General features: G+C 56.7%; 3 protein-coding genes across 3 annotated transcripts; 2 read left to right on the top strand and 1 right to left on the bottom strand.

The window, feature by feature from the left end:
• Positions 1 to 2,044: 2,044 nt before the first annotated feature.
• NCLIV_048190 (conserved hypothetical protein) lies at positions 2,045 to 13,287 on the top strand (the record flags this gene model as incomplete). The annotated part of the gene is made up of 11 exons (XM_003884370.1): positions 2,045 to 3,913; positions 4,719 to 7,082; positions 7,333 to 7,624; positions 8,397 to 8,469; positions 8,875 to 9,054; positions 9,743 to 9,955; positions 10,260 to 10,767; positions 11,070 to 11,506; positions 11,776 to 12,014; positions 12,325 to 12,583; positions 13,200 to 13,287. The coding sequence occupies 11 exons, from the start codon at positions 2,045 to 2,047 to the stop codon at positions 13,285 to 13,287; spliced, it is 6,522 nt and encodes a 2,173-aa protein (XP_003884419.1).
• A 1,695-nt stretch (positions 13,288 to 14,982) lies between these two features.
• Positions 14,983 to 16,942, bottom strand: NCLIV_048180 (conserved hypothetical protein; the record flags this gene model as incomplete). Its single annotated transcript, XM_003884369.1, has 4 exons — positions 14,983 to 15,090; positions 15,432 to 15,572; positions 16,235 to 16,444; positions 16,793 to 16,942. The coding sequence occupies 4 exons, from the start codon at positions 16,940 to 16,942 to the stop codon at positions 14,983 to 14,985; spliced, it is 609 nt and encodes a 202-aa protein (XP_003884418.1).
• A 2,742-nt stretch (positions 16,943 to 19,684) lies between these two features.
• On the top strand, positions 19,685 to 22,836 carry NCLIV_048170 (Articulin family protein, related; the record flags this gene model as incomplete). The annotated part of the gene is made up of 4 exons (XM_003884368.1): positions 19,685 to 20,722; positions 20,992 to 21,141; positions 21,853 to 22,067; positions 22,542 to 22,836. 4 exons carry the CDS (start codon positions 19,685 to 19,687, stop codon positions 22,834 to 22,836), a joined length of 1,698 nt encoding a protein of 565 aa, XP_003884417.1.
• Positions 22,837 to 25,569: the final 2,733 nt, after the last annotated feature.

Genomic DNA, 25,569 nt, shown 5'->3' with positions numbered 1-25,569 from the left:
GGATAGCAGCGTCGTCGTGCTGTCAGAACGATTGCGAATAAGACTTTTAAAACGATATGCCTGTCCAAAAGAAACTACACAGTCTTTAATCGAAGAAAAAATTCGGTCACCCCTGTCCTAAAGGTTGCAATCGCGCTAAGGTGGCCAGACCGAGGACGCTACGGCAGCCCTGAGTAAATTAGAAACTGGTGTCACGAATTTTACTCTAAAGGAAATATATTTTGAAGAACTTAATGCGAATTGCCGAAAAATCGACCCGAGCCCCTCGCATATTGGAAGTTCCGCAGATTCTTAGCTAGCAAAAGTGTAACCGGAGACCGTGTCGGGCCATACACTTGCTTCTGCGAACCCGTTCAAACAAACAATGGAGGGAGATTAACATTCTCTTGAAGACGAGATAAAATTCTTTCCGATAGACTTCTTGTGTCGCTATGCGAGGATTCCGAAGAGAACAAATGTTTTGCAAGGGAAGGAAAGACAGGAAAGCGGAAAGGCTTCGCGGACAGAGAGAGAAACGGGAAACGGCGCAATGGTTCGGTGAGGTTCCTCACTTTGATGATCTAGTCGTCAACAAACTCCCATTTAGTGGGTGCCTGGCGCTAACTTCACTTGAAGGCTACACCGCATTCGTCACAAGTGCATATATATATATATATATATATATATATATAAATGCATATGCATCTCTATCTCTATGTGTATGCTTAGGCACTGTGTGAGTGCACGTTTCTCACCTCGCAGCAACCTTTTTATCTTGTAGTAGCTTTCATGCCTACGCAAGCTATCAAGGTAAACACTCCGAGAGCATCAGGCAAGAGACGACCGGAGGAAAAAGACTGGAGGCAAGGAGAGACAGAGGCGTAAACGAGGAGAGAGGACGGAAACAGAGCAACAAGACAAGGGAAAACTTTAGAGCTGGAAAAGACGGGGGAAAGAGAGACGGCGACAGCCGTGGAGCGGGTGGACGGGAGGCCGCTGGACGGAGACTTGCAGAGGAAACACTGAGTAAAGGAGGTGGATAAAAAGGAACGGTGAAATCGCAAGCGCAGAGAAAACGTGCAAGGAGCAACCGAGTCCTGCTTTCTCTGGAAATGTGCAGTGGACGACTTGTCGATTCGGAGGTTCCGCTTCGTCGGTTACACCCCGTTGCACTCTCGCAAAGCGTGATCGTCGCAAACCGAGAGGCGCACACGCAAAAGGAGGCGTTTTGGACTCTTGCCCGCTTTTCAATTCTTTCTTGTGCAACGAGAAACCTGCGCAAGACCTCCGGATTCGCCCTCGTGCGTTGTCTTCATGGCGTGCATGCTGCGAAAGAAGCATGCGGAAGCCTACAGCCCAAACGGGGTTTTCTCCGTCCCTCTCTGCGATTCGCTTTTCTTTTTCCTGCCTCGCTCTCCAGAAATTTCCATTCACACTTCGGCCCTTTTGAGATGGCCTTTTCCCGCCTTTTTTGAGCGTTCGGCCCGACGGGAGCACAAGCTGCTCTCTGCTGGGGCATGCAGCGAATTGTTTTAACGCAGTTAAACGGTGAAAGACGCTGCAGCGGTACAAATCGAAACTCAGGAAGCAAATATCTTTTGTCGAGCCAGATGTTCAGTTCCTTTTGAATCAAACGCATGTGGCGGGTGTGAACGAGGATTCCGCCGTCTTTCCCGGTGGCTTCTCCCGGAGAGAAATCGCCGTGCGAGCGTCGAGTGTCGTGCATCTGCCGGCGAACCCTTTGCAAAGAGCCAGCGCGCAGGATGGCCGTGAACAAATATCCAGGAGAAAGAAGGGAAAGAAGTGAATGAGGGGGGACCGAGCAGCGGGACGAAGAACGCAGAGAAGAGACACGAAGAGGTACACCCTAGACAGAACCGGGCGACCTCGAGGCGACGAAATGTCAGACTGACGAGAAGTTAACGCGATTTGATCGCGTGAACATCCGGAGGATTCGACCGTTCCTCTTGACCCTGCTCTTTTTTTGAAACCCGATTCTCAATTCTCACCTCGTGAATTCTCCTGTCTGCGGCCTGGGCGATTCGGTACGCCGCTTTTCGCCGCCATGGAGGAAGTCACGAGCTGTCTCGAGTTCTACGACTTTGCTTCTCTCTCCCGCCTTCAGTGGAGAAAATCGGGCTTCCTTCCTCTTCTCCCCCTTCTTCTGGAGCTCAGGACTCACTACGAGTCGCCGCCTCCGCATCTCTCTGCTCTTTTAGATAAAATTGCGACTCCCGGCCAAACGGCGTTCGTCCAAGCGCTTTTACGTGTCTCTGTAAACGATGTTCTCACCTCGAAGACGAGAACGAACGCTCCACCTTCCGCCTCGGTTGCCTCTTCTCTTGCTTCCTCCTCTCCCTGGTCTTCAGCGTGTTCCTCTTTTGCGTCTTTACCATCCTCTTCGCGTCTGTCGAACAGGGGAAAAGGCGATGGTCAGAAATTGGCGTCTGGCGTGAGCGGAGGCGAGGAGGCTGGGTCGACTGCTCTTTCCGCGGCGGGTCCTCTGCGAAGCACAGAGGCGACGGCCGAAAAAAGTGGCGAGAAGACGGAAACGGGGCATCATGGCGTCGGCAGTTGTTTCCCTTCTCCGAAGCGAGAAAGGCCAGATCAAGCTGAACAGGAAGAAGGCACGCAGTCGGCGACGGCCGCGACGGGCTTTGCTGCGCGTCAGCTACCAGTCGGCGCCTCGTTGTCTCCCTCCGTTGCTGTCTCGCTATCCTCGCTCGACAGTTTGGAGGTCGTGGAGCCACATCAGAGTTATCCCTGGTTTGTTTCCCTCTTCTCTTCCTCTCCCTCGTCTCCCCCGTTTTCCTCGTCTTCCCCTCCTTCCTCTTCTTTGTCGGCTGCCTCGCCTTCCTGGGACTCGCCTCTAATGTTTCTGCATGCAAGAAATGTCCTGACGCTGTTCTGCGAGGACGTCTGTGCGGTTCTGTGCCACGGCCAGCGGCCCGCCGATTTGCCTAGGTCTTGGATTCCCTTTCTCCCTCTTCTTCTTCCGATCCTGCTGTTCCAGATCTCGCCTCAAATGCTCCAAGCGCTAGACGGAAGTGGAGCGAGGAGCCGTGCGCACCAACAGGCAGAAGGCTGCCACGTCACTCCCTCAGAGCCGCCGCATGCGCCCTCGTTTGCCGCTTCCTCTTCGTCTTCGGCTTCTGATCGGCGCTCGAGCGTGGCAGGGCGTAAGCGCGTGCGCGGGAGTGAGCAGACAGTGGACGCGTGCGGAGGCCAGAGAGAGCCGGAGCAGAAGAAGAAAAGAGAAGAGAGATTCGGCGACGAGACGACCGAGCATGTGGGAGAGAGTGGGACAGACCCTCTTCCGAAGCCACATCTCGCAGCGAAACCGCCCCACCTCAAGTCTCGCGCGGCTCTTTTGGAAGGAGTGTCGATCGCGAAGCACGTCAAGGGGAAGAGTCTGCGCCCCAGACACTTGCCGTCTTCCTCGACGTCGACAGGCGTTTCGTCCGGGCCGAATCTCACCGCTTTCTCGCGTTCCCTCTTCTTCCTGCCGCCTTCTTCTCCCTGTCTCTCGCGACTGCCTCTCCTGGCCTTTGCCCTCGAAGTCCTCGCCGAAAACTGGCACGCGAGCCCCGGCGACCCGGGATTCTCCTCAGCAGGCGCCTCGGAGACGCATGCAAATCCGAGAGTCCGTGGCGACAGACAACGAAAAGCGAGAGAGAGAGAGAGAGGCCGAGGCGAGTCCGAGCAAGGCGAAGCGCACGGCTTTTGGAAGCAGGCCAACAACTTCTTTGCCATCCAGCAGCTCGGCCTCCGCCCCGGAGATGCCCTCTTCGCTGGAGACGAGCGCGAACGCCCAGGAGACAGAGAACGCCCCGGAGAAAACGCCGAAGACAGACCCCACACAGAAGGAGACGCAGTCAGAGACACCATTCTCGCAGCGCTTCTGCACCCAGGACATCTCGAGCTCGGGCTGCAAGTAAGCAAGAAACAGACCCGCGTGTTCGCGCGTTCCACCGGAGTCGCTCGGTCTCTCGAAGAAAACGCACTTCTCAGAAAAAGGCACGCGAGCCCTTTCTGCCTAGAGAGAATTGTATATATATGGATATATATGTATATCTATATGTTTGTGTGTTTGACCATCTCTGCATGCATCTCCCCCGGAGATACTTTCTGTATACTGCCGGGTGTTGGAACGACGCTTCGATCGGAGAAGAACGCGAGAAAGATAACACGTGACACAGATCGCGACCAGCTGACTCGTATGCGGACTCGCACCCTTCTGTGCTTCTCTTCCGCCCAAAAAACATCTTGATATAAAGAGGCGTTCACATCTGTAGATGTGTTTGTAGATTGGTTGGCCACAAATACATATATATATATATATATATATATATATATATATGTATAAGCACATGCATATATATGCACATTGGTAGATATATGTTTAGGCAAAGTATATGTCTGTATATATGTGGTAGCAGTTAGGGGGTGTCGGCAGGCTCTCCGCGTTACAAACACATCAATGGAAGAAGGGATTGACGGCTCTCGGGTCTTCCTGTTTGGAGTGAGGCGAGACCGTGGCGAAGCGTTCAATTCGAAGCGGGGGGAGCGGAGCATTTCTCTCGAGACGTACGTTAAGGACTCGGCTGTTCGTTCCTCCTTCGTTTTTCTGTGCGTGGCGTCTGCCTCTTTGTCTTGTCGCATCTCTTCTCCCTACAGCCTCTGTGTTGCCGCTCTCTCACACGCGCTTGACCGCCCTCTGCCGTTTGCATCTCCCTCAGGTTGCAGAGCAGTTGATTGATGCGTTGCTCGCCGTGTTCAACGCCTCGAATCCGTTCTCCTGCGCGTCCGCGCTCTCGTCGGCTCAGCTGCCTGCGCTCTTCGTCTTCTCCTTCACGCAGAAAGTCTTCTCCGCCGTCCGACAAGCTGGGTCGGCGTTCGCGCGGCTCTTGTTCCTGAAGCTGTTTGATGCCTCGATTCCGCTGCCGCGCCCCGTTCTTCCGCTGTCTCTTTTGCGTCTCCTCGCGTTCTCGTCTGCGGAGCAGCTGCACGAAGCGGTGCATCTGCAGGCCTTTCCGCTGGAGTCTCTCCGGGCGGCTTCTTCGCTCTTCCCGGCGTCCGCCTTCGGCCGGTTTCTCCGGCGCTTGTCGGGGGCCGGAATCGTGAAGGCCGAGCTGCTGGTCGTCTTCTTCGTGCTCATGTACGACCACGAAGGCGAGCAGCATCTGCGGTTTCTGCGCGACTCGCGAGCGCGGATCGAGACGGAGAAGCGCCTGGAGCAGGAAGAACGAAAACGCGCAAGTGGCGTCGTCCTCGCTGCTGGAGCCGTCGCCAAAGAAGAAGGAAAAACCAAAAAGCCCGAAGACAGCGCCGCAAAGTTCTTGAAAACCCGAGGAAAAAACGCCTCCAAATCTCCGCCACCTTCCGGCGCCAGTCGCTCGCCCTCTCCCCGACAAAGCAGAAGAGGATCGTTCAGCCTCGCTTCTTCCTCTTCTGCCTCGTCTTCGTCCTCTTCAGCCTCGTCTTCGTCCTCTTCAGCCTCGTCTTCGTCCTCTTCAGCCTCGTCTTCGTCCTCTCCTGCCTCGTCTTCGTCCTCTCCTGCCTCGTCTTCGTCCTCTTCAGCCTCGTCTTCGTCCTCTTCAGCCTCGTCTTCTTCGTCCTCTCCTGCCTCGTTTCTGGGGAATGGAAGGTTTGATTTGTCTTCGGAGAGGGGAGTTGTGGCCTCGACGCTTCACCACTTTCTTCTGGAGGCTCTCGCGGCTTCTCCGGCCTCTTTGTCTCCGCCCTCCAATGCAGCTGCGTGTCTCCCCGCGGGTGTGCCTCTTCAGGACCACGCGCCCCAGCGGTGCGGTCGCGCGTGGTGTCTCTTGGCGGTTGCGGAAATAATCGGTCTGCTCCCCGTCGATGTTCTGTCGCTCCCCGTGCGTCGCGCCTATCGCTCGAGCCTTCCGTACGCAGTGCTCTGGGCTCTGAAACTCGCGAGTCTCTCTTCGCCGAACGACCTCTCGACCTGCCACATGTCTCCTTCTGGGCCTCAGCCGCCCGAGGCGGTCGCCCTCCTCTCGGCGTGCGAGTGCATCTTGCTGAGCACGCGGGCGTCGACCGCGGCCCCAGCGGCGCCGTTTTTGCCTCCGGAAGTCGCGGCGGATCTGCGCAAGCAGCTTGCTCTCCTCCTCTTCAGTCCCCTGACTCTGGAGACGCTGAGGCCTGCCGACCCGCTCCGCGTCAAGCGCTCGCTGATTCGTCTGCTGCCGGCGGCGATCTCCCACGCGCCCTGGCTGGCCTCTAGGGCCACCAGCCCCGTGCTGTTCGACTTCGTTCTCGGCGCCGTCTTGGAACTGCGAGGCGGCGACGAAGAAGAGGACGAAGACGGAGAAGGCGAGGAAGACGGAGAAGGCGAGGAAGACGGAGAAGGCGCGAAGCACACCACTGTGCAAGGTGAAGAAAGGGAACGAGAGGCCGGACGCAGGCGCAGATGGACTCGTGCACGAGACGCGTTCTATAGGGAGCTCACACTGCTCACCGGGAACGGGGGGCGAGACGGAGACGCGACAGAGAGTCTCCGAGAGAGTGTCCGGGAGCGGAAACGGCGCACAGGGCTTTTGTTTCGCCGCGTCGACGAGGAAGAGATCAAGGAGGAAGACAAACAGACGGCGCTGGCCTCGGAGCGCGATGAACCACACCAGAGAGACGTGCGGGCCGACGGGAGAGCAGGCGAAGGAACCCTAGAGCAGGCCGCAGAACAACCCTCGGACGGGGCCACTGGGACAGTCGTGACCGCGTGGGTACATGAAGAGACACGCAAAGAACAGGAGAAGGAAGAAGACGAGCGCTTCAGTGAACCGTCTTCCTCTCTCTGTCTGACCCTCTCTTTTCGCCTGTATCGCTTTTTGTTGCGGTTTGCTCGAAGCGCCGTGCAGGCGTCCCTCTGTCACTCGCCAGCCTCGACGCTTCACAGCCACGGAAAAGTCGAGGGCGGCGACTCTCACCTTCTTCCGTTCTCTGCGCTCCAGCGGTGGCTGCAGTGCGTCGAAATCCTGTCGCAGATGATGTCGACCGTTCCGTCTCCGGATCCGCAACATCCGTTCTTCTTGGGCGGCGACGGAGAAGAAGACAGGGACACCTTTTTTCTCGCTTCGCCTCTAGTAAGTCGACTGCCTTCAGGCCAGCTGCTCGACGAGAAAGGGCTCCTTCGGTTTCCCTACTCGGCACAGTTTGCTGCATGTACGTGAGACCCGATCTCCTTCTTATGCGCCACATTCGATACGAATGATCAAGGCATCTACATACTCACAGATGTACGTATGCGTGGGCAGTTTTACAGGTGCCCATCTTCCCCTCCTTTCGTCGCTTTTAGACTCTGTGCTCTCGTTTTTGTGTGTTTCGCTCGTCTAGGATCTGCCCGTTCTCCTTCGGTGTCTCCGCGCGCACGTCTTTCCGTCAGCCTCCGAGTTTCTGTGCTCGACCGCTTCGACTGACGGCTCAAGTGCCGGCGGAACGGGCCTCGGCCTGGGAGGAGCCCAGAAGGGTCTCCTTTTCTTTTCGGGCTCGGTCGGAAAAAGGGGACAGTACTTTGGGCGAGGCCAGCAGCTGGCCGGAGCGGCCGCAGAACAGACACGAACCAGCGCGGGCGTCGCGCTGATTCTGTACATGGTGGCGAGGCTTCATGTTCTCCCCTACTTCAAAGGTGCGGCAGAGCGAAAGAAGGCAGAGACAGGAACTGACGACGGACCAGGGAGAAGCAACGGAAATCCGTGGAAAAAGGAACGATGGAGAAGGGAACAGTGGAGATAGACAGGGCGGGAACAGAAACAGGGAGGAAAAAAGCCGCTCCATGGCCTGCACATCGGCTTCCGTGCCTGTCTTGCCATCACGCGTTCTCAACCCCTTTACACCTTTACGTGTTAATGCATGCAGATCTATCGTTCCGTGCACATGCGCATCTTCCTTTCGATGTACTCCGACGCCTATCTTTTTTCAAGCCTCTCTCCCTGTTTCACTCACTGCATCATACACATACACAAACACCCATCTGTGTCTACCTATTTCTATCTCTCTCTGCGTATTTCTCTGTATCTCTTGCTATCTGTCTACATCTCTATCCATCTACTGCTGTCTATCTACATCGCGGTCTGCAGAAACATCTCTGCCTGCGCCTCTTGGGTGTTACCGGTCGCTGTTGCCTCATCTGTTTTGTTTCGAGTTTGCAGATTGGAAGTAGTCCGAAAATGAATCCTTACGGGGGGATGACTCGAGGCAGCATTTGTGCTGTGAGCGGCGTGTAAACCTGCATGCGCGTGCATATTTGAGTCAACCTGTCTCTAGATTTCTGTATCGTCTCCGCGTCGGCTATGTGCCGCAGTTTTTTGCTGGCAGAGGCGGCGTCGACGGGAAGCCGGCAGAAGCCCGCGAGAAGTCTACCGCATTATGCGGCGTTTCCCTTGCGTCGGTGTTTGCAGCACGGGACGCCACGTACTTGGCGAAGCTTCACAGCCTTCCGTGGCGGGGCCTTCTCGAGTTCTGCGCGTCACAGTAAGGCTCTCTCGCTGCGGCGCGAGGAGAAACGCCAAGAAACGAAGCGAAAAGTGGAAAGTGAAACAAGGAGCGGAACGGAGACGAGGAAAGCGGACGAAAGAAGAGAAATCAAACAGCCGAGACCCCCCCCCCCCCCCAGGCACAGGGAGAAGCGAAGAGGAATCGCGTAGGCAACGGGGCCTGCCCCACACTGGCACAGATGGAGGCGCAGACGGAAAAGACCGAAATGCGAGGGCGAGAGACACTGCGGCGTCCACTCCGGGTCTTCTGCCTCGAGGCTGACGCTTTTGCGGTCTGTGTACCTCGGGGAGTAGACACGTTTTCTGTTGCTGATACCCCTCTCCCAGCCTTCCGTCTCTCTCCTGTCCGTTTCTTTGCACGACTGCCTGTGCTTTCTCCCAGGCCGCTCTTTGGACACTGGGCGCTCCGCTTCGTTCAAGACGCCGTCTCCGCCGCTTTGCCTGAAGTCTTCTCGCTCTTGCAGCCTCGCCCGGCGGACTGGCGGGAGCAGTTGGACCCTTCCTTTCTCTCTCCCTTCACACTCTCTCGAGTTTGTGCCGGAGACGATCTGCGATTGAAACAGTAAGGAGTTCACCTGGTTCTTTTTCCGCGAGAGTCTCAACCCTCTGCTCCGCAATAGCACTCCAGTCTGTATACGCAGATATCAAGATCTAATCCATTTGTCCAACCCGTACAAAAAGTACCCAGAAAAAGCCAGCCGCCCCTCCAGCAGCTAGGCTGCCCCAGTGGGCCTTTGTTTCAAGCTCTGACTCGCGGATCCGATGGCGGAACATCCACCAAGTGTATCGAAGCCGATTCTGCCGATCTTCCCTGCCGCGGCGCCAGCAATAGGAGAAGAAACGTTCTTCGCTTTCTCTGTAGAGTGCCCGGTCGTGGATGACTTGGGCGTTTTTGCCAGTCGAGAGACTCCGCTCGTTGCGACTCCGCCGCCAGTGGGAGCGAGGGGGGCTCTGCAGCCGCTTCGCGACGCTCTCCTTTTCTGAGTCCCACCATAGTTTAAAGAAAGGACGCACCAAGGCTGCGACTGCGAGGCGACGCTTCGCAGGAGGGTCTCTGTGCTCCATTTCCTGAAACTGTGTGCACGTGTAGCGCGCTTGTGCTCTTCCCGTTTCTCTTCGCTTTGGGAAACTTCTTCTCAGGCGAGTTTCTGTCGGGACACTACCGTCGTGGCGTCGTTTTGATTCCAGTTCGAGCCTTGTTGCTTCCGTTTCGAAAGGCGTGCTGCCTTCCGGTGTTCGTTCATGCTCAGACTCCTCGCCGAAGTTGCCATCAAACCCTTCACTGCAAATACTTGGACAGCTCTGCGCGCACGGGGCCGCCTCGCCGCCTCACTGGACATTCCTTCTCGGGTTTCTTCTGAGGCTCGTGACTTCGCAAGAGCCGGAGCAGAGCCAGGTCTCTCGACTTGCTCGACGCCTTCAGCGCTGGAGATCTTTGTCTTTGGCCGAGAGCATTTGCACAAGTGGGTGCTTTTGTGTAACTGCCTCAGTACTGCTTCTAGCCTGTCGGGTCTCTGTTTTTGTGCGTTGTTTAGGAACGCTACCCTTGTCCGACGTAGCGAGGCTTCTTGCCTCTCCGCATGGTCTCCACAATCCTGCGTGTTCGTTTCGTGTCTCGAAATCGAGTTTTTTCCTGCGTGACGCCGCAGCTCCGTCACTTGAGGACCGACGGAGACACATACATCAACGGGTTCTCACCTCCGCATGCCCATGCGTGTCTCGCGTTCCTCCCTCTCTGCTTTTTCTGCTCTATTTTCTCTCTGACAGACTCTGGAGTGACCTGGAGGCTCCGCGGCCCTCCGCGGGGGTTCCGCGGCTTCCGAGCGAAGAGGAGCTGTGCCTCCTCCTGGAGACGTGGCGGTTCTACGCCGCGTTGGAGCCCAGCGTCGCGTGCCTCGCTCTCGCCACAGAATTGATTGTCTCCTTTCTGCCTTCGGTCTCTGTGGCGAGTCCGCGCGCGCGTGAGTCCGTCGGAGACAAGGGCGACGAGAAGCCAGGAGCGGTGAAGCGAGACTGCGGCGCCCTGGGAATGCAAGGAAAATCGTTGCCTTTTTCCGAGGTGGCGGCGCAGTACTTCAACATTTGCCAGAATGTCTTGAATCTTCTTCTTCGCGTTCCAGCCACTGTTCTCTTTCGGCTCCTCGCCTTTAACATCCTCCCAGACGTGATATACTTCTTCCTTCTGAAAATGGAAAGCTACGTTTTTATGGGCGCTCCCGTTCTTCCAGGGTTCCCGCGTGTCCTCTTCGATCCGGAAGAAATCCTCGCGTCTCAGGTACGGCCATCCAGCAAGGCAGGAGGAGGGAATGCGGCACGCTCAGCCGCGAACCATCAGAGAAAAGAGGGAGTACCGTTTTCCCGTTTTGTTTCGGAAAAAAATGAGCTGTGGCCATCTCAAGGACAGCAGAGGGAAGCGCGCAGGTCGAGGAGCGACGCAGAGGCAACGGGGAGGAAAGGACATCTCCGAGAACGCACGCAAACTGTGACTGGGACTGCTTGGAATCTCACGTCTTTTCCCGAGTCGAATCGTCGATGGTTCTCCGCCCTGTTCTCTTTGCTCCCTTTTTCTTTTCTCAGGAAGCGGCAGTCTTCCAAGTCCTCCTCGAGGTCTGTCGCCTGGCCCTGCCTGCGGCTTCTTCGCCGCTCGCCCTGTCTGCTGCGATCGAGGATCGCCCGAAGACGGCGAAGGAAACGCAGGAACTCGCCTCGGTTCTCGCTTGGCTGACGCGAGAAGACCGAGAGAGAGACGGCTGGAACTGGGGCATATGGGAGATTGTGTGCCGCGTCTTTGACCGGCAGCTTACCCGGCGTCCACATGCACTCCAACTGCTGTTCTCGGAAGGCTTTCCTCTCGACGCTGTCAACCCCGTCTGTCGCTTTCTTCAGCATTCCCAGCAAATCCTGCCTCTCTGTGTGGCCGCTCTGAAGGAAACGATCTCGGCGATTTGGCACGTGTCGGAAGCGTGCAGCGAAGCGAAGCAGCAGGGCGCCGAGACACAAAAGATGGGCGTGAGGTGAGGCGAGGGAACGAAGTCGCGACGGGGAAGACACAAACGCATTTAAGGACGGTTTAGGCTGTGACGACACAGGACTCCGTTCCCCCTGCGGTTGCCACGGAAGGTTTTCGAACGTCTCGGACACCCGTGGAGCGCGGTTCGCCAGCTAGCCAGGCCAGAGGGGGGACCTTCCGGGCTTTGTCGTCTTTTCCCCACCAACGCGCGAGTCGTCCGTGGGGCTTTCAAGCGCGTTGGAGCGATCTGTCTGTCTCGTTGTCCTGGCGCAGCTACGAGCGCTTCGTGCGTCTGCCAGCGAAACCCACCTCAGTGTCTGTGCACCCGGCCCTGGCGCCCTTGACCGTCGTGGATCGATGTCTCTTCTACTTCAAATGCATAACTTGCGTGGCCTGCGACTTGAGAGACAATGAAGGCGTGAAGAGAGACGCTCTCGAAACGAACCCGGCATTCGCCGCAGAGAGTGCTAACGCGGTTCTCCTCGAAAGCATCAAGCGCCTCGGCGACCAAGGTGAGCCTCGAAGCAGTGCAGGCCGTCCTCAGCGCGTGTTTCTGCGAGCATCGTTTTTTGCGCACAGCGCCGGGGCGACGACATGAAAGGGACAGGGGACAGAAGAGCGTTGGAAGCGGGTCTGTCACTCGATCCTTTTTGGTCTCCCGTCGTCTCCCTCTCTGGACTCGATCCCCTGCCGAAAGATGCATGCGGTCTTTGCACACTCTCTGGTTGCCTGTGCGCTGAACCATGCGGCTCATCGCCCCCCTGCCGCGTTGTCTTTCTTCCCATTGCTCGTCCTGTCCTTCGTGTGGTGTGTCTTCCTCAGCCTCTGAAGATCTTTGTGAGTTGGTTCAGCGCGCGGTTCCGATCGTCTTTCCGCTCTACTATCTGTTCCCGAAGTTAGCGGTCCTCGTCAGCGCCTTCCTCTCGAGACGCCGACTGCTAACAGGTGAAGCGACGGTCGCGCTTCCGGCTCGAAGCCAGGCTGCGTGGGAGAAGGCGGACGGTGTTGGAGGCAACGGAGAGGTCGGCGGCTCTGGACGAAACCCGTTAACGGATCGTGCAGTTTGCGAAGCTGTCCTTGAGTAAGGCCGAGGAGAACAGTCTGACCCGTCGAGTGGTGGAACACTTTTTGTCACTCTGCTGGCGTCGATGCACTGAATGCTGAAAGGGAGAAGACACAACGCAGACCAACAGAAAATAGAGCGATGGGTGGCCGGATGCTTGAGCCAGGAATCGGGCGAGAAGGAGAGGGGAACAAGACAGAACACCGATTTCAGGTTCACGCCGCCTCTGTTAGAGTTCTGGAGGTACACGCTTCGTGGCGGAAACAACGGTTTGGCTTGACCGGCGGGCCAGTACGAGGCTGGAGCGTGTGTCTTGAGGGCGGAGAAGGAATTGTGCAGAGAGTTGAGGGGGAAACACAGATGAAGCTTGAGGAGGGAGGCGACGGAGCGTCCTGCGTTGCCGGATGTTTCGATGCCGAGCTGCCACAGGATTTCAAAGTGTGAGTAGATGCGTCTGCGTGGCGGTGGTTCAGGACGTCGAAAACCGCAGGGACACCTGAATTAAGCCGGGTTTGACACCCCACTTGCGTCCTGTCTCTTGTGTCGTCAGCCGCTCTGAAGCGTGCACGCGGCTTCGCGGTCTGTGTTCAGAGTGTCTGGTTGCGTCGTGGCGTCTTTTGTCTTTGCTTTCCAGACAGCTGGAGACAGACCTGCACCGAATCCTCCAGTGCGACACGCAAAAGGGCGCGCCGCCTGGCCAAGGAGAAGAGGAAAGCTCGTGAGGTGCGGACGGACAAAGCGACGGAGGAGGACGGGCGCGTCGACAGAGCCCGAGGGACCAGGCAGAAAGTGGGGGCAGCCAAGACGGTCAAGAAAGAGGCGCATTTGGAAGCGAGAGACAGCGGAAGAAGGAGCAACGAAGAGCCAGAAGATGGAGGAAACAGCCTCCCTCTCCAAACAGGTAGAGATTCAGTACTGTGTGAAGATTGATCTGGATGAACTGGAGAAAATGGAGGCTCGATGCGTCTGTACACAGGCCGAATGCCGGTTTTGGATAAAGGCGCGGGGGTTTCGCCCGTCGAAAGGAGATAGTTCGGTACTTGTTAAGCAGTTGTGAGAACGGAGTGGTGGCGGTGACGCTTGTGTCTAGAAGGGAAGAAGTCCTTTTTTGTGACACGAAGGCGTTTCTCCAAAGTCACTCGGTCCGTGTTCTTAGCAGATGAGAGTCAAACAGTATCATCGTCACCGTGTGTGTCTCTCCCTTCTCTCGCGGGTGTCTCTTTCTGTTTCGCGCTGTCTCGCCACGTGTCCGATTCGGCTCACACCCGAATCCAATCCATCCGGCGTTGCAAATGAAGTGGAGCGCGGTCAACGAGCCGCGAGAAACCTGGTCGTAGGCATATTAAACGTAGTTCCAGCTAGAGTTGGGAAACTAGTGAGATGCAAGGCTTTGGGAAGGCACCTCCTGAACGAAACAAAACATCTGTTTTTCGAAGCGTACCCAAGAGAGCAGTGCCTTCATCGCGAGTAGCTGGCGATATGGTTTGTCACTCAAAAAAACGGATCTGGACAACGAACACTCACGACAAATGTCCGTGAGCACAAAGACACAGCATCAGCCGGGCGGCGAGAGATGACCCGACTAAGGTCGTCTCAGCACCACGTAAAAAATCCGTTTGTGTATTCCCTTCTGTTGGGTCGGCCGGAGGGTTGTGAGAATCGCCTGCAGTGTTCCACCAATGTGATGATGGCCCTTGGAAACGTTCCGGCAGTCTGGCCAAAGCCTGCGAGATGGGGAGTTTTAGAAGGGGAAGATTCTTAGTCGAGAAGCCGTCGCACGGTCTCCACTGTCGCTGCCCATTTGGGGTTGAAACGGACCTCGACGGGTGGACTCAGAGCCGCCCCAGACAGGAGGGAAAACCCACGCAGTGACACAGGCTCTCAGCGGAGACAAAATGGAATCTCGGCCGCAGAAAACCGCGGCATGCGGAGGACGGGCACTGAGACGACGGCCGAAAACGCACCCGAGCAGAGAAAGGTGCCCGGTGGAAGACACGGGATGGAGACTGTAAGCTGCGTAGGGGAAGAGCTCGGCGCAGCGGCCGCCGATAAGAAAGGGAGAGGAAGGCAGGAGGTCGGCGCAAGGACCAAACGGGAGTCGGACGAAAACGCGAAGAGTGAAAAAAAGGAGGAGGTCAAGGTAGGGCAACAGAGTGCGCAGAGGAACGCGTCACAGAAGGACGCCGGCGAACCAAAGACGAAAAAACGACAAAATTCAAATTGCGAGCCGTGCCGGAGTTTCGAGAAATGCATCGCCCCGGGGTTTTCCCTTGTGGCAGAGACAGGAGCCGAAAGTGTGAAGTTTCCGAACGGAAACGGACAACAGAGGAAAGAGGATGGGGCGAGTTTGGCTCTGTCTTTCCTTTGACAAGTGTAAAACAACATTGGCGTTTGCCACACGAAGCACCGGCGCGTAGCTACATCGGTGTCTGAGAAAAGGGCGTTAGAGACGTCGCAGTCGAAAGGTGAGTTTGGTAACGCTCGTCGTACTGACAGGGTTGCGAAGGAACGCGCGTTTGACTGCCCTGAAAAAAGGCACGGAAACAGGCACAATCGCGTTGTTTTTTGTGACTCGATGGGTACGCACGCACAGGGTTGCAAGGAACTATGCCTCGGTAGATGCATTTAGCTATGAACGTGTACGTGTATGCATACCGCAGCTACCGCTGTATGTGCGTGTGTCTCCGGGTACGTTTGCAGTGCATCTGACTATCGAGCCTCGGGTCAGAGTCGGTACTTAAAGGCGCTTTGCGCTGCTAGATAAAACAGGCAAGCTATTGACGTAGATGTGCATGCGCGATGCGGGATTTCAGCGCAGTGTCGCCACGAAGGTCAACAGGTAGAAGCCAAAGACTGCGGGCCTTACGTCCTCGTCCACGTAGACGACGGTCTCCTGCCGCACTGTCTTCAGAACGGGGATGATGCGCTCGACGACGAGCACCTTCGGGACCTCAACGATCTTCTCTCTGTGGTTGTATCGCGGCACGTCTACATATCTGTCGACGTACTGCGAAGGGGCCGCAGGGGGAAGTGAGGGAAAGACACTCAAAGACAACTTGGTGAATGGCGGGGTGCAGAGAGTTACCGGAACAACGGACCAAACGAAACGAATAGTCCCCCTGCTACCAAAAAAAAGAAAGCCTGTATGAATCACGACCCTGCGGCCTTGACACCCAACGTGGGGAAAACGGGGGGCGACAGAGAATCGAGGGAGCGGACCGAGAGAGGAAGGCTACGGGGAGGCAAAGCAGAGACAGTTCGCAGAAACCCGCTGCGACGGTACAGAAAAGAAGAGGGATTTTTTTACGTATAAAACACTCTGTAGAAATAAAGATTGGCGCAGGACCATAAGCTAGCACCTGCGAGCCGTGTGCCAGGAGATGCGCAGATAGATGAGACCAGCAGCAAAACCCAGAGGCAGGCAGAAACACGAGCATTGATACACGATGTTCTAGGAGCTGAAGCGGCGGAAGATAAGGCAAAATAGATTTGAACCGAGACTGCAGGAGACGACCAGGAAAACCGAGAATTAATGGCCGTCTCTGTGCTTTCAGACACAGGCGGTCGATACAGCAATATCCACAGCGAAAAGGACAGAAGGCCCGACAGAGATATTCAATGAGAAAAGAACGAAAGAGGCGGTAAAAGGGTGGAAGACAAGGGACTCACCTTAATTTGTGGGACCTCGACGACCTTGTCCAGGTACACAGGTTTCTTGACATACTTGAATCTTTCCTGTTTGACTGGTTTTACAACATGGACGACTTTCTCTTCAATGATTGGGTGAGGTACTTCGACGACCTTCTCTACGTAGTGCACCTCGGGGACCTCAATAAACCGGTTCTCGACGCGCTCCTTGATCACCTCCACAACACGTTCCTGATTTTTGCAGCCAGGTAGAAAAACCAGAAAGGAGGGACAGTGTGTCTCACACAGCATCATCTGACATGTCGGTAGGTCCATCATCGCGTAGCTGTACGCATGTCCTCATCCAAGGCTAGTATTAGGAGTCAGGCGCATGTGCACGTATACTAATATGTAGCTATACATATCTGCCTTTTAGACCTTGGCCTGCGTCTGACGCCGAAGCTCCAGTCCAGCTCTCTCGTGAGTTGCTCCTCTTCGTGTGTCCGTGTGCACCAATGGAATCACAGCGTTCACAGCTGCCGAAGATAGATCGCGACGAGACGCGATGTCCCGGAAGAAAACGTCATGCCCGCGGCTTACTTCGAGGACAGGGTCAAGAAGCGTTGCGCCCTCGGGCGGAGGGCCGGCACAGATAAACGAGTTTGGAGGAAGGGAAGGAGCACGCTGCGACGACATAGGCGGGAGGCCAGATACACTGACGCCTCCCGTATACGGTCGACTGGCATACATTCTGAGAGGAAACTTGCACGCTGTTCCTTTGAAAAGGAAAGGGGTGTTAGCGCGAGGCGGCAACTGCTAAGGGGCCGAGGCGCGCAGCCCGGCATGCGAGAATGACACACGGGGAGAAAAAACGGTGAAGTTTTCGCCGCCTCCTGCAGAGAACCACAGCGCACCGAGCCGAACTGTCCAGAACCTGGCTGAAAACCAGTTACCGCAACGCGTGTGACGTTTCACCCCGGAGGACGACAGAGCGAGAAGAGGCAAGCGACACCGGCAAAAGGAGACGGCTTAAATCTCTGTAAACTCGGCGCGTTGCCCACAGGATCGCAACGAGTCTCATAAAGTCTGGGCCACAGAGATCATCCCAGTGCCGCACGCACGAGGAAGGACAGAAGGATGAGGCGACACGACGCAGGTTTCGACGGACAGGACACGAGTGAGAAGCGCGTTTTCCTCGTTGGGTGGAGAAGTCTGACACAGCCAGGATGGCCACAAGCGGTTTGTGTGGTGCGTGAGTGGTCGACCGCGCCGACCTTTCAAGAGTAAGGCTCAGCACAGCTGCGTTCACCGAGGCGCGAGACGCAAAAGGAAAGGGAATGGGTTTTCGCAGAGACGGAAGTGTGGTCACCCTTTTGTTCCTATTCGCCACACAGGCACGAGCAGAAATACGCCGTTTAACGGGGCGAAGCACGCACACACACCACCTCGCGCATTGCCGGTCGACACTCAGCCCTTTATACGGCTGCCTCCTACAGCGGGGCGGAGGCTCCCTCGATAATAACACTCTTTTAAGCATGGAGAAAAAGACAAGGTCGCAAGAACTGGCGCCGGATCCGCTTCAGCCCGATCCCTTTGACTTTGTGAAGGCGCTGCGGCCGATGAAAAGCCCAGTTCCGCTTTTCTTCGGAGCCAGCGCGTCTTGTGCAGGCAGGCAACGCAGGAGGCGCGCTCCTGCAGGAGATGCCATTGCGCCTTTCCGTGATTTTTTCCTTCGTAAATCAACGTTGCTTTGTTCACTGACCTGAATGGAGCCGAGGAAGCGAGCAAGGCCGCGAGACAGAAAATTGAGAGCGGTGCGCTCCCGTTTGGACGGCGCGTGGACAAGGCACCCGAGAAGGTCACGGGAACAGCGTTTTCTGCGGAGGAGAACTCGACGGAAAGGGATGCATGAAGGCGCCCAGGAATTCGCAGGAAAGTCGTGGGTGAGGCAGAATCTTCCGGAACTCGAGAGTCAGAGAATCGACAGCCGTGCATCTGACTCGAGATTGAAAGCTGTCGATTGCTCGGACCGGCGCAAGAGTTACGCGCGGCTCTCACCAGGCACAGCGGTCCTTTTGGTGAACAGGGGACTCTCAGCTTTTCCGGCTTATTCCTTCCAGCGTGGCCATGTCTTCCGCCCTGTCAGCAGCAAACGTTTCTCAGAAGGAGGCGCGAGGCGCTTGGTCAAAATCCTCCTTCTCCGGCGACACACGAGAGCCGCCTGCCGCACTCAACCACTCAAAACACAGCTGCTCGTTTGCCAGGAGTCAGCTAGGCTTGCCAGCCTCCGAAAAGCGGACCTCGCGCAGCGCCTCGCGCCTTGGGCAAGAGCCCTCTCGTGTCGCGCGCAGAATCGAGGAAGAAAAGGAAGACAGAGAAGCACGCGCTCGTCGCCGTTCCTTCGTTTGCACAGCCTTTGCGGAGTGACGCTTCTTGCACTTTCTTCTTCGATCCAAGTCTGTGTGCGCGAGGCGCGACAAATTAAGACTGCCCAACACTTCGCTGCAGGTAGCGAGAGTCCTCCCCCGGTCTGCCGTAAAAATAACACCAGCAAATGTGCTCTGGCTGACGCACGCAGCGGCTCTCCAGTTCGAGACAAGAGGCGTTTTCCCCTCGAAAGATGGAAACTGTCCTTGCTCCGGACGTCGTGAGTCCTTGTCCACTTCAGCGCGGATGCCCTCGCTTTTGCGGAGTTCGCATTCGGTCTTCCGGCGAGTTCTTTTACAGTCCGTGAAAAGAGCGCCTCCGTTGATCTGCCGGATGGCCCCTCGCAGTTGAAGATTGCTCAACGCCGCTTTTTTTCGCCTCTGCTCGGGGTTTCCTCGCTCGTGAAGAAATCTCGCGACTTGCCCGTGTTCCTTTTCAAATGTGTAAAACTCATTTCGCCCTCTTGAGAGTGCGGACACTCGGTTTCTGGTCGGCATTCCTCTGACTGGACTCGGCCGGTTGTCTTCTTGACTCATTTTCTGCGGCTTTCGCCTGCTTCACAAGTGAACGCCGCCGGACTGCGGACACACTCGAAACCGAGGTCTTCCTCCCCGGGGGAAAAAGGCACATTCTGCCCGCGGATCCTCTGTGCGGCTAGAGAAACACAAGGGAGGAAAAAGCGCTTTCCGACACCCTGGGCGTCACTATCGAAGGCACGCGAGGGCGTTCCTTGTTGACTCCTCGCCTCGCATGCTTCCTTCACCCGATTGGTCTTCTATATACTCGGTCAGCGACCTGTACGTCGTTTTCGCGAGATTTTGGTCGTCTGTCTGTGTCTTCGCGCTGCGGGCTACCGGGATGTGTGGCTTTACGGACAGCCTGCCGCACACTCCCTCAATCGCTGAGACCGTCCGCCATCCGCCGCAGGCGCTCTTGCCCGTTCCTTTATCGGCAACTTTTTTATGGTGCATCGGGTATCTCTGTCTGTGGCTTGGATCAAAACCTTGCATGCAGGCGTCGAGAAAACGGTTCCGTGTTTTTCACTGCTGATTTCCGGGTTAAAGCATGGTTCCGTCCCCGTACGTCCCGGAGTCCCTCCTACCGTCACAGCCAGGCTCTGCTTCCCCCTGGAGCGCTGCCCGAGTCCCCGACAATTCACCTCCTTTGGGAGCGTCTCCGTCGTCACGCTTTGGCCCAGGATCGTTTCCGCACGCTGCGTCGCCGCAGCCCGTGCAGCGCTCCTTATTTATATACAGCCGCCACCAGCGGGGCCTGCACACTCGCGACGCTGCTTCTTCAGATTCGATAGACGTGCCTCCTTCCACCGCTGGGACTCCGAGGCCTTTCCGCTACCGGTGCCAATCCGATACCGTCGCGTTGGACTCCAGAACGCAGTCCGAACTGAGCGACTCAGAGACCGCGTCCAGCAAGGCTGCTCGTTTCCGCGCTTCAGACGCTTGCGCTACGCTTCGACGCACGCCTGTCGCCTTCTCCAGTCCCGCATCCTGCGGCGCCGACCCGTCGGGAAGACGGCGCCTCCCGGCGCGTCCCCATTTGCCGTCTCTGGCGTCCGTCAGTTTCCACGAGCATTCAGAGCCGTTCCCGTCTCCGTCCTGTTCTTCAGGGGAACTTGACCTGACGCAAGTGTTCCCTGAGGACACCTTGTCTCCGCTCAGTGTGTCCGAGACGTCTCTCGCGCCTCAGCCTCAGGCTCGTCCGTCAACTGCTGCTGCGTCGGCCACGTTCTCGCCCGCGACGTTGTCTCAAATTCTCGAAGCGGCCGCGTCGTTCCAAGCGCCAAGCCAGCCCCCCGCCACGCCACGTGCCACAGGGCTGTCGAAAGTGCGTCTTCCTTCCGGCCAAATCTCGACAACGATGAACGGCGCGACCCCGCCTCTCGGTGTCCCTGCGCCTGGAGTGTGTGGAGGCCCAGAAGGGCCTCTTATTCACCATGGGATAGCAGGATCCGGAATCGTCGTCGCCCCGCCGACCCCCCGAGGCGGGCCAAGCCCAATGGCCCCGACCCAAGGCGGCCATTTAGTGTCTCCACCGTCGAGGACCGGTCCGCCATTGGAGACCTCGTCCACACGCGACCGACAATGGGTAGGGTAGAGCAAGAACCCACCGCCGTGAGGCGAAGCAAGAAGGCCTGGGGAAGCGGTCATTGGTTCTGGCTAGATGAAAAAGGTTTGGCGTACCCCGCTCACTTCAGCAAGGAAGCTCGGCTTCAAGAACCCCAAGGGATGCGGCCTTGCTCGAATCTTCAATCTTCTCCAGTGGTCTGCTGACTGGCCTTTCACGGGTAGGCACCCCTCGTTTCACCACTCGAAGACTGGTCTGTTCACGTGCTTATTTGCCTGTGTGTTTCCCAGGTAGCTGTCACCGCCTACAGGCCTGTGGATGTCGTGACCAAGACAGTCGAGGTGCCGATCACGCGAACAGTTGACGTCCTCGTTCCTCGACCCGTGATCCAGGAGAAGATTGTGGAGGTTCCCAAATTCGTCCCCCACTACGTAGAGAAGGTACGTTCGCTCCGACAAGCTCTGTGGCAGCTGCTGCGAGGGCCTCCGGGGATCCATTTGCAACCCACTTGCAACGTGCAGGTGGGCCAGCATCGGCACTGAACAAACAATCGGCACTGTCCACGAGACGCCGCTGTAAGCCAGGTGTCGCCCTCGCTGTGCACGTCGAGGCAAACAGGCTTTCGGATGCCTGACGACGACGTGTGAGAAAGCCACACCAGCGGCGCAAAGGGAGAAGCAACAGGAAGCCGACAGATTCTCTGGTGTTGCCTGTTTCGGACACGAACTCGAGGAACTGCTATGCATGAGGAACACCCAGCAGTGCTGTGGCCAGATACATGCGCCAAAGCGCATGCATCCTGCAGACCGAGTCTGCAAGCTGCTCATCGAAGGGAGAAGCCTTTCGTGGGTCGACGCACCCGTCAGAAAAAGGGACGATCCAACGACGGGGAGAGCCAGGGACGCTCAGAGCGAGAAGGGAAAAACCTGGCGTCCGGAGGCGACTGGGCGAAGCAGACCATGCGGACGCGCGCACCGCTCTCAAAGGAAGGGGACGGTGTGTGAGTTTTTGTTGGCGGTGCGTCTGTACACGGGGCAGTCGCGTGTGGCTGCGCTGGCAGCTCGAGGAAACATAAGTGCCATCGTCTAGACAGCTGCACGATACGGAGAGCATCGAAGCGTTTGCTGCGGCCCCTGCGTCTGTCCCTGCAGATTCTAGAGGTCCCGGAGATCGAGTGGGTGGACCGAGTGATTGAGGTTCCCGAGTACTTTTACAAAACGAAATATGTTCCTAAAGTGGAAATCCGGGAGAACATTATTGAGCGTCCTCTTTACCAAGACAAATGGGTCGAGAAGATCGTTGAAGTTCCTAGGGTCGAGGAAATTGTTCGGTATCGTGACATTGTCGAGGCTGAAGAAGTTATCAAGTAAGACAGGAGAACGAGACACAGTGGCGCATTTTGCGTGGCAACGCTGCGCATGCGCTCGTCAAGTCAAGCGTGTGTCCTAGAAATGGCTCTGCGTCCTAGAAATGGCTCTGCGTCCTAGAAATGGCTCTCTGCTTTAGACGCACCCCGGTTCGTGGATCCTGCCTGGGACAGCAAAGGAGGGGAGCGCCCTTGAGAGACTTGCGCAAGCGCACTTGGAGAGAAAAGTCAGGCTGATCGACACGACATTTCCACTGGTGGTCGAGACGGTGCAGACACGAACGAAACCGTCGACTTTAGCTCTCCCTTTTTGTGGCTTCTGCCCCCTCCGCGCTCAACCTGTCTCTTGTCACCCCCGTTCGGCACTCTCACCGTTTTTCTTGGCGCCTTCATCTGCATGCTCCTGCCGTTTCGCTGTTACTTACGGCCGAGTTCCCTGCCTGTGTGGATTTGTTTTTCTCTTTTCAACTCAAGGTACATTCCCAAAGGCCATTCTGAAGAGGAATGGCGGGGCGCCCCCATCTTCAGTGTCCCTCCAGAGCACGCGCCCCCTTTGCCCCCAAAGTGGGTATCTCCAGGCCTAACTCCCGGCTGCATTCCCGGGTGCGCCACACCGGGATATCTTGTCACTCCTGATGGGCCAGTTAAAGGACGGACCAAGCTGGTGGAACAGGGGTCTCCCTCTGCCTTCCCACCACCTCCGATGAACGCCCGATGCCCCGCTGTCCCGTTCTGGACAGTTGATTCTGGTCGGGCTGGGAAGGGATAGAAGCGGTTGGCGAGTCCAGCGCGTCATCGAGACGACTCAACGATTTAGGACAATGCAGACGTTTTGCAGCTCAGAATGAGATCCACTTGAGTCGCGCCTTTCACGAATACAGTCGAACCCCTTGTGGGGATAATGGGACAGCCTTCAGGGGGGACGGCGCATGCCCTCTAGCTCTCCAGAGACCCGGGCGTCCTGGCTGACTGAGACCTAAAACGGGTCGACGAGTTGCTGAAACGACTTCTATAGGAACAGTCTCACGTATACAGTCCTGCAGTGGTAATTCGCTCTACCATGGTTATGCCAACTTTAATCCCTCCGGGGCTTACGGTTTGTCACCAATGCACGTTGTTCGGTGTCGCTGTGGCGCAACCTGAGTTGTCAAGAATGCCTTTGCGTTCGCGTGGAGATCTCTAATCTGGAAACCTGATTCACGAATCGTAGCTCCTCCAGTAGGCAAGCGGCCTGCCGACCAACGTGCTGTTTCTGGGAATTCGTGTGGAACTGTCTAGATGCACAGACACAATATCTTGATGGCTGAGTGCCCACACGCCACGCTTCCTGGAAATGGTGTCTGATGAAATCGAACTTCTACGGGGAAACCCGCACGCGGCGCGCGCAGATCTTCGTTTGATTCCAACACCCGGATGCAGATGCATCAGGGAGATCTCGGGCTTTTGGACGCACGGGGGAGGCCCGCATGTATCTTCGCTATACGCCTCTGTGTCTGCACTGCGTTAGCGCCGAGATCACGACCGGCGTTCGCAGAAACCTATTTTCAGCCGGTGCATCGGAGGACGAAACTGCTTGCACATACGTGCGTCTGGATGGGGCTGGGGGGAGGTTTGGACAGAGGGAACAATTGCGAAGGATGACAGAGAGTAGTTGGACAGTTGTGTAGCCGCGCAAGTGACTATGGCACCGGTACAGCGCGCACGTGACTATAGCAGCGGTACAGCGCTCACGTGACTCATCGTCCAGAAGCTCCTCTGCTGTTTTGGACGCCCAGCCGCGATGGTCAACAAGATAGGGAACAAAGTTCATGGATCTTCCGGTGTCATCGCGACTGATAGCAAAGCAGCAGATTCCTTCTGGGGCCGATGTCTCACACACAGGGGTACAGGGGGGGGCGGACACGCTTTATCCGGTGGCGTTCAGCACTTTTCTTATCTCCTATGTACGTCTGTGGTCTTGCCGAGGCAATAATGCACGAGTGCGGTACCCAAGTGAACCTGGAACTGGAGGGATTTCTCTGTCTGACGACCGCGTGCTGCTCCGCAAGATCCCCTACTGTGTGACGGCTTTGACACGCTGCAGAAAGGGCGCTCTTAGAGCGGACTCAACCGGAAATTGCCTTGGTCCACACATGTGTCCAGTTCCCCTGTTTCCACGCACGATCGAGGTTATCCGCAGCACCACCACGCTCACTTTTGTTTACAGACGCCTGCCAGAACTTGAAGTGATCGTTTTTGTGAGGACTCCGGTGTGAAACGGGGGGCAACTTTTGAAGATTCCGCACGGGATCCAGCGAGGTCTCCCCGGCGACCGAGGAACTGGATTCTCGTTTTCCGTCTCTCAGTCTGCAGCGTGGATGTCTTGAGCAGTTTAATGGGGGAATGGAGATTCGCTTTTGTTTGTTTGACGAATTTTTCTGGTCTGAAGGCTCTTACGCACTGGCCGCGTTGCCTCGCTTTTTTCGCTGAGAGTTTGTTTCTGGGCTTCCGTGCGCTAGTTCAGCTGTGGCGCAACCCCAGGCGCGATTGTCTCGATGCGCCGCACATTTGCATACGCGGTCCATGGCCTCATCCTCCCTGGAGTTCTTCGTAGAGTGACAAGACACTCGGTTTAATTTGTTTTTGACACACAAAGCTTCCTGGTCGTCTGCATCCTTGTCTGTAGGGGAAAGTCGCCGTCGGTCGGCGGTCAAATTCGCCACTGCCGCTGCGGGACTTTCGCCCGTCTAGCGGCTACATAGTCATTTGCCAAGCACTAGGGAGGCATTAAGTTTTTTCGTCGCGATCTTTTTTGAATTGTCACCGCGTCTTTTTCCCTCTTGCTACTCAGGATCTCGCAAAGCAACTGAGGAGCGTCATTGACGCACGTGGCGCCGCTCAAGGTTGCGGAGAGTCGGGGCTTGCCGCTTCGTCCCAGTGCATCGGCTGGTGGTGTCGCTTTTCAGCTTTCACTCGCTCCTGTATATTCATTCACCTGCCTCGTATACACCTCGCCTGCCCGCACATGCAGACCGCGCCCCTCTGCTCCCTCGCAGCTTGGGTGGCAAGTTTTCCAGGAGACTTGTTTTCCGCGTTCGTTCTGGCCGTCGTTGGCCGCTTTTCTCGTGTCTCCTGTATTTCCTCTGGCTTCATCCAAACGAGGCTTCTTGCCTCCGTCCCGTTCCAGCGCTTCCCAGCCTGTCCGCTGCCCTTCGGCAGCCTGCAGCGCAGCCCTCGCCTGGACACCTCGCTGCTTATCAACTCAGCTGTCCACGCTAGCCAGGGCGCGACATGTGCTTCTCGGTTGTCTCTCTCTCTCTCGGCCTTGAGCCCGCTGTTGGCCTTGTTCTTCGTTCACCTGCACTACGCGCAGGGCGTCTTCCTCCACGCGTACCGACATTTGCACATGATTCTCTCGTATTCCAAGTAACTGTATTTCGACAACGGTTCAGTACCCGCTGGCCAGGCAGAAGAAACCACCCGCACACAGCGCCAGCCTCTTGGCATGTTCGTCCCTTCTTGT

This window comes from Neospora caninum, chromosome X (assembly GCF_000208865.1).
Source record: "Neospora caninum Liverpool complete genome, chromosome X".
Lineage (NCBI taxonomy): Eukaryota > Apicomplexa > Conoidasida > Eucoccidiorida > Sarcocystidae > Neospora > Neospora caninum.
Note: the sequence above shows the minus strand (reverse complement) of the source record. Positions and strands in the feature narration are given on the sequence as shown.